A 12,594-nucleotide genomic window follows, 5' to 3' on the forward strand; every position below is an offset into this window, starting at 1 on the left:
TTCCTGGAGAGACCTTTGTATGTGTATGGGTAACATGTTACCTACTGTGTATTTTGTATAGTCAGAAAGACAAGTGGAGTAAGCTGTCTAATTGTGATAGTTTTGTATTCCTGGAGAGATTTTTGTATGTGTATGGGTAACATGTTACCTACTGTGTATTTCTTATTGTTGTATGGTTAAAAATACTAGTGTGTGTTGGGGTAAGCTGTATTTGTATGATTTGAGGGATCTGTGACGGTTGAATTTGAGGTATAATTGCTGTGAATTTGTTGATAATGTTGGATTATGTCTCCATATAATGAAAGTGTGTCGGAAAGTCTGGGAAAACTGGAAAATTAACCTAAAACTTGGAAAACTCTGGAATATTGTGCCCCTCCTCTTTTGATCTCAGAATCTGCATACTGTTGCAAATCATGCTGCTTAGCTATTCCAATTATTAGCATATTTTAACATAACCTTGGATAGCCACTTGGTTTTTCTGGTGATAATTACCTAATTCAATATATCTAATTGTAGGTGAGTTCTATAAACAAAAATGAAATGTTTTATTGTTGTATTGTATACTGAAGATTTTATTAGCATTTATAACCAGGATAGAAGCTAAAATGGTGATAATTTAAGGATTCTGAAAAAAGTTAAATACCCATACACACACATGTGAATATTTGGAAAATTAGGGAAAATAATTACATATTGTCGTAAAAAGAAATTGGTCGATGATGTTTAAATTGTATTAATTCATAAATGTTTGCTTGAGGTGTATAAAGTAACTATTTTGGAGTTGAATAGCTAAATAAAACTGATTATTAAAGTAATTCTAAGTTATGTACAGAAAGTTGAAGACTAAGTTGGTTCTATTGCCTTATGTGTCATAAGACAACTATTTTTAGATACATCTGTTAGTAGAAAGTATTTTATAAAACAAAATGCTTTAATTACAAACTTTTAACAATGAAATCTTAATAAAAGATGTTGCTTATCTCATTTGTTTCACAATAGATTTTTGGGTATGTTCTTTCAGAAAATTCCACTATTTCAAAAGTACTTTTTCAAAGCATGCAACTGTCAGTTATGTGTATGATATATATGTATAATATTATCCAATGGAGAAACTAAGTTGGAACCACAAAAAATCATGACACACGATATATGCCATTTGTAGTTTGATTACTTAAACCAGCAGTTTTCAGTATCTGGTCTCTGGGTGCCCTACATGGTCCATGGAAAAATTGCATAATTAAGAAAAGAAAGCAGCAGCACATGTGTACAGGGTGTCTGAAAAGTCTGGAACCATAGGCACTTCAACAAGTTTTACAGAACGTGTTCCACAAGCTGTCCTTGCAATCTGAAACAAGTTTGGATTAACTTGACCTTCTCATTCTTTGACAGCACCATAATCAGTCACAAATCTGAAATTAAGGACATCTACAAATCACTTATGGTTCCAGACTTTTCAGATGCCCTGTATATAGATCCCATTGTGGTCTGTTGGAGGTAGAAAAAAGTATATTTAGGCAGTCTGCAAACCAAACAGTTTCAGAACCACTGATCTAGACAAATAGCCTCCCAAAAAAATGGAAGCTATTGACTTTTGGAAAACATAACCACCCTTTTGGGGGGATGATAACTTGAATGAGTTAAACAAAACACAGTTTGTGTAAACCAGTAAATAAAGTTACTAGCGTATGCTAATTTTGAACTTTGCACCACACAGATTTTGTAGATGATTAATGAAGAGTATTGGGTGCTACAAAAAACGTGTTTGTTGTATTAATGACCTTCATAGGTGTTTTATAACAGGTTTATACTTGAACCATCAAATTCAAATAAAGGTGTACATAGTGTTAGAAGGGAAAATAAGTTTTTAGCTCCTCTGTATATCAAGCTTTCTGATCTTAACTGTATGCTTATTAAGAAATATACTAAAGGCAGGTTACTTAGCTTTCTCCTAAAGAAGTATTTATATTCTTGGAGCTGTATATGTATGTAGGATATACTTATCATATTCTATTCTTTTACCAAAGAGGAATTACATTGAATTTAATTTTTTTTTACACAAGTGAGGAAATACATGATCTATCATTAAGGAAGTTGGTGTTTAAAATATATATATACCCTAATAATGAAGCTTACGTGTAATAGTTTTGAAAGGAAAAATAATTATGAATTCTCAAACACCCTCTTCAGGCCACAAGATTCATATAGAAGTGTTGGTTTACATTTTCAATTAAAATTTACTTTAACTATTTTTTTTTATTCAACTGTGTTTATTTTCTGAAATGCTCTTTGCAAATGATAATGTTATTCAATCTCTTTAGAGAACAAATTTATTGTTATAAAAAAAGTCATTAAAACCAGAGTAGTTATTGTGTGCGTATGTCTATTTTCTGTCCATGAACAAGACCAAGTTGAACATATAATCAATTAGAAGAACATTATTGGATGTATAAAAGTGTGTAATATTTGTAATTAATCTTCAGAAACTGTGGTGGTTGGAAATTAAGATTTAACTACTGGACAAGGTATTAAAACAGTGGATTTTTAATTATATTTGAGATATTAATGTATTGTTTTGACCCTGAAAGAACATTTTGCTTTCAGTTTGATATTTACTATTGGGTTACCAATAACTAAAAGTACAACTTGTAAACTGTTACTGTGGTGTAAGATCAGTTATGCAATGAAAATATTGTTCCAGCACATTGTAGAACTTATTTAACTACTGTTTTGTATACTGGTTGCACAGATATGGTTTGATAGTGAACTTGCTGAACTGTTATAAAATCTTTGACTGACGTGGTTGCAATTAATAGAGGTAACACTATGATACAAAATTAGTGTAAATTTCACTTCAGTAATAGTAAGAAAGTGTTTTTAGAAATGAATATTTTATATGCACCTAATCTGTTGAAAAATTAATTGACGACAAATCTATTAGCTTGAGTTTAAGGTACTGAAGTTAAGTCGCTTCCTGAATCCTTTCTGCACAGACATAACCATTGTCTTGTAAACTACAATATCATAAGTGTGATTAGAGATATGCTTCAATAATGATGCGTGCTTCCAAATTCTTACTAAAAGCTAAATGATAAGACAGCCTTTTATTTTGTCAAATCCTTTTCAACCAGTTTTTGGCCATGTTAGTTATCAATACAAAACCAATTAGAACACTGTAGTTAGTAATATAAACTGTAAAAAATTGATTTTTGGGTTTACTTTTTTTTGTAAAGAAATGATCAAGAACTTTTATATTAAATATTTTTTACTTCATAATTTACTTTGATACATTTAAACAATTAAAAAATGGACATATTTTTCTCGCATCTTACGCTTACACAATTATTTGGTTTAAATGATGTTTAATTACAATTTCACAGTTAAGAAGTGTATTGTTTCAGATTTGTTTTCTGACTCTTTAACAGTAAATAAACAATACTGTCAACCTCATACAAAACTATGTTCATGCACACGTATCAAAGCTTTTTCCGTGTTGTGTATACATTGTACAAAATAAATTTTATATTGATTTGAAATTTATTACTGTTTCAGTTCTTATATTTTAACTATATATACATATATATATCAAAATACCTTTGATATGTTTAATATGATTATACTGTTGTTCTTATAACAGTTACACACTACCATACTTTGTATACACAACTTTACACTGGGAACTTTGCCATATGTAAAACAATTCTGTTCTGAGATAGTTAGTATGCAGTACAGTTGAAGACTAAGAATACACTAACTTATGGTTGCCTTATTTCTCTGTTAGATGTTTAGGAAAATCTTAAGTATTCAAACCTACTATAGAAATTTGATTACAAAATGTCATTCATACAAAATTGTAACAGATATCCTGAAACACTTCTTTAATAAGATAAATTTAAACATACATTTCACAGGTTTGTCTTGAAAACAGAGCACTAGTCCTAGAAACACTTTGGTACATATTAAACTTGTTTTCACTATAACCATTTTAATCAATGGAATAAGTTCGTGAGACAACTAAGTAATTATGTCCATTAACAACAGCAGTGTGGTAATTTGGTAACATATAAAAATGTATCAATACAGATTAATTATATGTTTGGACTAATACTTTGTACTTGATATCTATCCCATATTTAAAGTGAGACTTTGTTGGTCTCTGTTATACTGGCTTTGGCTGTAAAGATGATTCCTCAAATATTATAAAATTTAATTTTAAGTTGATTTTTCTATTAAAAATTACCATATTTAGTGCATAGTTTGTTCATAGACTACCTAATGTTGAAATTTACATTGGAAGAAAACAAGAACAAGTCTTCCAACTCACTTATAAGGAAGATGTCCATAGTATTACTATTAGAAGTAATATGAAACTGGCAGTAAAAGTATCTCAGTCATTGCCGTGTTAACAACACAAAATAATAAATTGAAACGGCCAGTAGTAAATATTGTAATACTGCAATCAAGAGTATAGTTGTTAGAATTTTAACACAAAAATGCAATGCATGATTTGGCACAGCAAACTACATAATTACCCCAAACACATATAATTCTCTTAGTTGTATACATTACCTGCATACCTTTTTATATTAAGCCATAATAATATATGTGTATTTCCAGGTGAAATATCTTTTTGCAAGCCTTAGCCAAAATAAAATTTCAAACATCTTTGTTCACCAGACACGATTGGACTTTCTAATTAGAACCACAGAACATTTTTCTTTCACCAGAAGTATTATTCCATATCAAGTTTACTATAAACAAGATTTCTCATCACATCCACACCTTATTTTTAGTACAGCCTGCTTAACATACTTCTAAAAGTACAGTGCATTCTCAGATCATACAAGTTCAGTATCTTGCATTTACAAAAGAAACTAAGAAAACATTTCTCTACAAGTTAGAACTTTAAAGGACAGTGCACACTAAATAAAAAAAATGTACATTTATTTTAATGTTTATATATGTTCATGTATACTTGCAGCACTAGAAAAATATTGAATGCTATTAATAACAGTTCACATCTCTATAACAGTCTTGAGAGAACTTGTACAGTTATTTATTTTTCATAGAAACTGTGTTTAAATAGTAGCAAGGCAGTTTAATTTTCATTTGAGGATGTCAATTTTTGTACACTGATAACAATGAAACCTGTATTTGAAATGTTGGGGAGAACAAGTTTGCATTATAATCAGTCCATGCATTGGAAATTAATAACTTTAAAAAGTGTGGTATTTTTTAACAATTAAGAACCAGCTTTGACAAAATAAACTAATATGTTAAGGATATTAAATACAGGGCAAAGAAAGTGATGATACAAGCTATTGAGCACTTTGTGTTGTCTCCTTCAAAAAGTTATTGTACATAAAGCTATTAAACACCAAATACAGAATACTTAAACATGACTAAAAATAAGTATTTTAATCTTCTTTGTTCAATGTGTATTATATTAGTTTTATATGTAGCATTTTTAAGCAAAGATATTATGAGTAGTCATTTGCTTTCATATTAGATTTATAGTATTAAATTTCTTTTTTCATTATTTGATACACATTTTTTTTTATCCTTTCATTTAACCTTCTTTTGAACTGTATACAATTCCACTAGTCAAATTATTAAATGTGAAAATATTTGATTTATTTGCAACACACATACATTGTTTTGTGATAAGTTTGGTGATACAATCTTTCTTTATTTGTAGATAAATAAGAGTGGGAACCTTTCTGAACCAGATTTTTAAATTGAAAATCTACTGGTCTCGTTTACACAAATGGTTAAACGACAAGTAAAAATATAAAGTTTAAAAAAAGGGCAATTGGGTTGATATATAATATAAAATGTTTATTATGAGCATGAAGCAAATTTTACAACTAATCAAATGAGGATGATAATCAATTAACACACACGATTATGATTTACATTGTTTTAAAATCACAAACTGATGCTAAAAGAAATATCCAAGTACAAATGCACATGCTAACAAAAATGCAGTGTGCCTTATTGATTTCTGTCCAATACGTCTTCTTGCTGGAAGAATTATGGCCTTAAACAATTTCAATGGAGAAATGTAACTGCCAAAAGATCTTTATTAGTCCATCTGAAAAACAAGGATATTGTTAATCAGTTGTACATGCAAGAAGGGAATATTCAAATCTACAACTTAATTTAACAGTATATAAGAAAGTTTAAAAACTTAATCATTTTTTTGAAAGAAGAAAAATAATTTGCTCCAATTCAATGAAACTTGTTCCTTTGACATGAAAAATTACATAAATTTTTGTAACTTAGGTTAATCTCCAACACAGCACCAAGTATGAATTAAATCCTAATGAGGCCTATTATGCAGTGATGATATTGTATTACAATACGGACACCAACTATGTAATGTGATTAAAAGCAACTTGTTTCATGATTAAGAATTATTATGACTTCTTTCCACCACATTATCTAGTTTTGTAGTATTAACCCATTAACTGCAGCAGCTCAGTTGCCGTTTTCTGACTCACAGATAAAACTGAGTTGCCATCAATCGCAATAAAATGGCAAATTTCGTCATTCGCATAGAGTTATAGTTGTATATGTGCGACTGACAGATATTTCCATCAATCGCATCTGAGCCACAGAACATCAATGACAGAAATATCAGTCATCCGCAGTTAATGGGTTAATTTATGTGGATGCAAACTAGTGATACAGCATGGATTTCAACACTGATGCTCATTTATTACTTTAGTAATCATGCACTTTCCATTCAAAAGCCACTCAATAAAGTGAGTGCATCATTGATCATTATGATGACCAAAGGAATTTTTCCACATTAGTTATGTTTGAATACGTATTACTAGATCTACTACTGGCAGCACTGCTAACTTGACTGATAACAGTTTAGTTCTATCAAAATGTAATAAACTTTTCACAAAATAACAATACTGTTAGAAACAAACTGATAAACAGTTTTATTCAAATGTACATTTTCAACAGTGATACTTAAAAAAAACAATTCTTTCATAATGTAAGTTTTTCCTGAACCATCAACAAATGAAGCTGGGTGTTTAGATGAATTGGCTAATTGATTACTTTAAATTAATTTATCATTTTCTTTGTTTGATACTAGATGACCGCTTTGAAAAAAATTAAATGATTCATAAAGTGGAAATTGTGGTTTTATATAAAAAATTAAAATCATAGCAACACCAGAAAAACTCTCCACCAGTAGAAACAAACTTAAAAAAATAATTAACTTTTATAAGTATGAAAATATCTTTTATGCAAGTTGTTCATATGGACAGAAGTTTAGAAAGAACACATTTACATTTGACAGCATAAACCAGAAGAAATAGTAAATAAAACAACATACACTTTTACTGTACAAGGTAGACAGTGTTAAAGAAACACATGACAACAGTTACACTTGTTTTCCCTTTTCAGTGCTTTTTATCTAGCTAGATCTAGTTGTGATTAAACAAGTTTCTTGTTCAGTAAATAGGTTAACAACTTAATGGTTTTATATATATTGTCAGACTCATTAGTACAAGTTTAGTAATTTCTGATAAACACCATTAAGTAAGCAAAATGTTTTGACCAAATAAAGAATAACAAATATTAATTTGTTGTAACTTTTTCTTTATTAAAGCAATCTTACTCTTAGTAATATTGGTTACATTTGTAACTTGTAATAAGCAAGCAATATATATATGTAAAGTTAAAGCTATACTAATACTTAGCCCACAAAAGGTAAATACAAGCATTACTGAGGCACACCCTCACATTTGTGAACTATGTACATAAAGCTATACTAATATTTAGCCCACAAAAGGTAAATACAAGCATCACTGTGGCTAGTTATGTAACCACTGAGGCACACCCTCACATTCGTGAACTATGTACATAAAGCTATACTAATATTTAGCCCACAAAAGGTAAATACAAGCATCACTGTGGCTAGTTATGTAACCACTGAGGCACACCCTCACATTCGTGAACTATGTACATAAAGCTATACTAATACTTAGCCCACAAAAGGTAAATGCAAGCATCACTGTGGCTAGATATGTAACCACTAAGGCACACCCTCACATTCGTGAACTGTGTACATCCCAACAGAAATACTAGCTATTGTGGTGTGTGCGTGTTAAGTTGGAATGTATCTGATGCTGAATAAGTCTGTTTGAATTACAGCAAAGCTACTAAAGTGTTATTATTAGTAAATCCTATTCCTTGGTTAACCCTTTTGAGATGGGTCACTATTGAAAGGCCAGGTCATCTCATTTGTTGACTAGCATTCAAAATTTTACTGAACTACTATTTTATGAATTTATGTCAATAAGTTTGGAATCAAACTGTAGATTTTAGCACTACACATTATTCAATTTCTTAATTTAAATGTAAATATTAAAAAAACACAGATAAACATCAATTTTTGTATGTCACGTAGTATGTTGAATGCAGCACTGGTTCAAATTAGATGTTTATGAAGTCAAAATACTAAGTCTGTAGTTTAGTACGATTTTAGAAACTCAAATTACCAATATTTACAAGCTAGAACATAAAATCAGAATGTTTTATCTTCTCTATTTGCTAAGATATATATATATATATCATGTAATAAATCAAACACAGTGTCACTCCACCCACCTCTTTCCATATTTGGAAATGCTCCCTTATATATACTTCTATATATGACATGAATAACCAATCGAAAGCTCAGAATGTCCCACTAGTGGCTTTCTTGGCCATTTTAACGTGTTTGGATGCCAATTCTTTCTTCTGAACCAAGATTTCAACGAGATAGGACGTGTCTTTAGTCTGCTCGAAATTCCACATTTTTTAAGACTAAAATACAGCTTAGTTACTAAGCTTGATAAATTATAGTGGAATTCTATGGTACCGATGATTTTTTAGTTATTCAAATGTATATATAAAACATAAAAAAAATTTTGTTTCATATCCTCAATGTGAAAAATTATAAAAGGCTTGGCAACCTATGTCAAGCAGCAACCGAGTACAAAAATTGTAACTAGAAGAGAGAATTAAAATGAAAATTACTTTGCTTGTTAGATAGGCAACATGCAAAAAGAAAAGAAAGGCATGAGAAAAACATTGCTTTAGAAACCTTAAGACTCAATAAAAAAATTTTATATTTAGCATACGAAAACATTGTAATATTTACTGATAATCTGCCGAATTTCATTAATATTTGCTTACTAATTTAAAAGTTACAGCATAAAATGGTTACGAGGTCGTTCCCAGGGGCTGAGCCGATGCTGAAAGAGTAGCCCAAGAGTTGGTGGTGAGCTGTCTGGTAAAAGTAAATGCTGATAGGTTTTGCAGCTTTGCTACAGTTCAAAAACAGAAACAAATATAACAACCCTACTGCCAAAAGGGCACTTGATGCTCACAAAATATCGAGTTAATCACCCAATATTATCCACAACACCATGCTCATCATTTTGAGAATGATCTAAATGAAAAAAGTATATTTTTAAGCTTTATACTAAAAAGACCACAAAAAACATCTTTCAGTAGTTCAAAGTGTTTATCAGTGTTATGGAAAGTTTTTACCTTGTTTACATAGGCATCCAGTTCAGCATCTAATTCCTCAGCTGTGGGAACTTTTCGGTTCTGGCCTCCACGACCTCTGCCCTGACCTCTTGACCTGTAGTATTTAATTTCATGTTATCATTTCAATGTATGAATTTATAAAATCTAGTTTACACCAATTTATCTATGAAAATATAAACATATATTATGGCTCTGAATTTGTAAACTTATTTATGAAACAAAACAAAGTTCTAATTAAAAATGTATTACAGCCATCAACACAACATGATTCCAGTCTACACACAGGATGGTAATTGAGAAACCAATCAAAAAGAAAAGTTAAATATAATCTTATTAAAAATACTTCAATTCATGACAGCATATCACAATAAAATTACTAAATTCAAGTATTCCTGTATTTTTTTACTTATCCAAATATAGTTTAAAAACAATACTGTCAGTTTGACTGATAACAGTTTCATCAAAATATAATACACTGATTAAACAGAATGTTGATTTGTATCATACAAATTACTTCACCTAGCTCTCTTTATACAATTACAATAATATTGAAATATTTATACTAATACCTTAAACACACACAGCAACTTCATTATTTTTCATTGCAATAAAACTGTCTAGAAATTGTGCTACATTCGTTTTGACGTGTGGCCTATAGATAATCACCATCTTCATTAGTGACACGATTACTACTCATAATTAATCAACCTTTTATAAGAATTGTTCATATTCATAATAATTTCTGATCTTTTTCTTAATATTTTCAGCACTATTTCAAGAAGCTATATCTGTTTAGGCATTTCCATCTTCAATAATAGTGTTCGTATTCAGCGTTCTCTTAATGTCATTCAACCAGATGAGCCACCCAGCCATTATTTCTACAGGTTACAGCAATTGAAAATTTTGTCAAACTATTTATGTATTCGGCAATTAAAGTTTCTAAATATTAATCTAAACTGTTATTTGACAAAAGTCTGAAAGTGTCAGCTTATAATTGGCAAACTTCTGGATTGATTAACCTAACATGTACTCTTAGGGTCACCCAGGAAATGGTGGTGGGCCAAATCGCTCACATTCTGAAACCACAGGTCACAATATTTCATTCAACGATTTCATCATCATCACCACAGGATCTTCAGACCTTGACCACTACATCAAAGAATGTCTACTCACAGCTAAAGACCACCCGACCCGTAACAACTCGCAAAGCTCTTTAGATCTAAAATTTTTCTAAATTTTCACACTTAACTCAGCTGTTGTGTAATATTTATATAAACATTGTTTCATCTGTCCATTTACCATTTTTTTTTAATAACTAACTAAATTAATGATTATGTTATTATATTATAATTTTAGAAATCATCATCTTTGTAACACAATTTTCAGATTTCGCTGAAGATGGAATAGGTTATGATATCATTGTATGGGTATTTGGTTAGGCCATTATTTTGAGTATCATGTTCAGTTTGGGCTCTTTTAACTTAAGAAGGACGTTGAATTGTTGGAAAGGGTTCAGAGAAAAGCTACCAAAATGATACTCGAAATGGAAAGGTTGTCATACAAGTTCAGGTTAAGATCTATCAAATTGTTATCTCTCAAAAAAAGAAGGGTTACGAGGGGATCTGTTGAGTCGTTTCATCACTGAAGTCGTATGGTGGCAAAATATGACCCATTAATGTATGATTCAGTATCATAATAGTTATCCTTCTAGTTGTGAAGTAATACACCTGTTACCAATTAATGGATCATACTTTGCCAGTGTAGCTATTAGACATAACACATAACAAGAATTGTTCTGAAACTTTTATGTGTAAGGATTCTGTTCAGCACATTTTTCTGCAAGAATGTGGAAAAACAAAATTTATGTTCCCATATGGAATGCATTTAGAAGAGTCAAATTTCACACCCTCAAAATTGAGGAAATGGAGTAGAATGAGAATAATATTATAAAGCAAAGGAGGTGGATAATAGCAAGAACAGGGAAACTAAAATTAATATTTGTTCTCAAAAACAGCGCATTAAGTCTTCTCACGTAAAAAAAAAGTTTTGTTTAAACATTAATTTAAGCTGTGTTTATGGTAAACTTAAACTTCCTGAATAACATTCAACCAGTTCCTAGTCAGTTTGTTTAGTATAAAGTGGAAATCACTAGTTACTACCTTAAATTATTATGTTAATATAAAAAAAAAGTGACAATTTGTAACATCTCAATCTCAACTGTTAAGTGTTTAACAACAAACATTTAAATAAACCTGTAATAGTTAAAACAAAAAAAATACAGTTTTCCTATAGATGCAATGTATATGCTATAAAGTATAAACTACTACTATTTATAGTATTTTCAGTAATTTTGCTGCTATTTAAAATACTGGTAGTTTATTAATCTTAAATCATCACCTTTTCATATTTCCACATAAAAAAATGTGACAAAGTAATGAACATTGAGATGCCTTGGCTCTAAAGGTATATTACGATTATCATGGTGTTGTCTGTATTCCATTAGAATTGTTACTACAAAAATAACCTGAAACTTTGGCTACTGACCACTTAATCATATCTTTTTAAAAGTGTAAAACTGTCTACTCACATTTAAGATTGATAGTGATGCTAATAACTGGACGTTTTGAAAATGTTCATTGTTACTACAGTTCAAGATCTACATCAAAGTGGGTTAAATTAGTTTTTCAATGAAATAATCAATCAATAACTTCTCAATAATCATTTATTGCAAAACTAGCTGTGTACCTGTCCTTCGTACGGGTTGTGTGTATAAATAATACATTAATTTAACAATTAACAAACAAATTACTTTTACATTATTTACATTTTTTATTGTACATTATTATAACAATTAAATATAAGTTAACAAAAGATACTGTGGACCATGTGTTAACTGAGTCACTTAGAAAAAATAATTTGACATTTTCCACACAAGTACAACTCATCACGTTTGTAGTGTATCACACATCTGTGAAAAAATTAGTTTTATTTACCGAAGAGCCTCTTGATAGACGACATTGGAAGTACGTCCACCTGGGG

At 30.1% G+C, this 12,594-nt stretch overlaps 1 protein-coding gene across 1 annotated transcript in view; it reads right to left on the bottom strand.

Moving 5' to 3' along the window:
- Positions 1 to 5,814: 5,814 nt before the first annotated feature.
- LOC106457640 (THO complex subunit 4-like) overlaps positions 5,815 to 12,594 on the bottom strand; it is a 25,051-nt gene continuing 18,271 nt past the window's right edge. Inside the window, exons 5-6 of the mRNA XM_013917074.2 lie at positions 9,556 to 9,649; positions 5,815 to 6,091 (exon numbers count right to left, since the gene is read on the bottom strand). Coding sequence (XP_013772528.1) covers positions 6,083 to 6,091; positions 9,556 to 9,649 — 103 coding nt within the window. The 3' untranslated portion in view covers positions 5,815 to 6,082. The remainder of the gene's footprint in view (positions 6,092 to 9,555; positions 9,650 to 12,594) is intronic.

The sequence above is a fragment of the Limulus polyphemus genome, unplaced genomic scaffold (genome assembly GCF_000517525.1).
Source record: "Limulus polyphemus unplaced genomic scaffold, Limulus_polyphemus-2.1.2 Scaffold354, whole genome shotgun sequence".
Taxonomy (NCBI): Eukaryota; Metazoa; Arthropoda; class Merostomata; order Xiphosura; family Limulidae; genus Limulus; species Limulus polyphemus.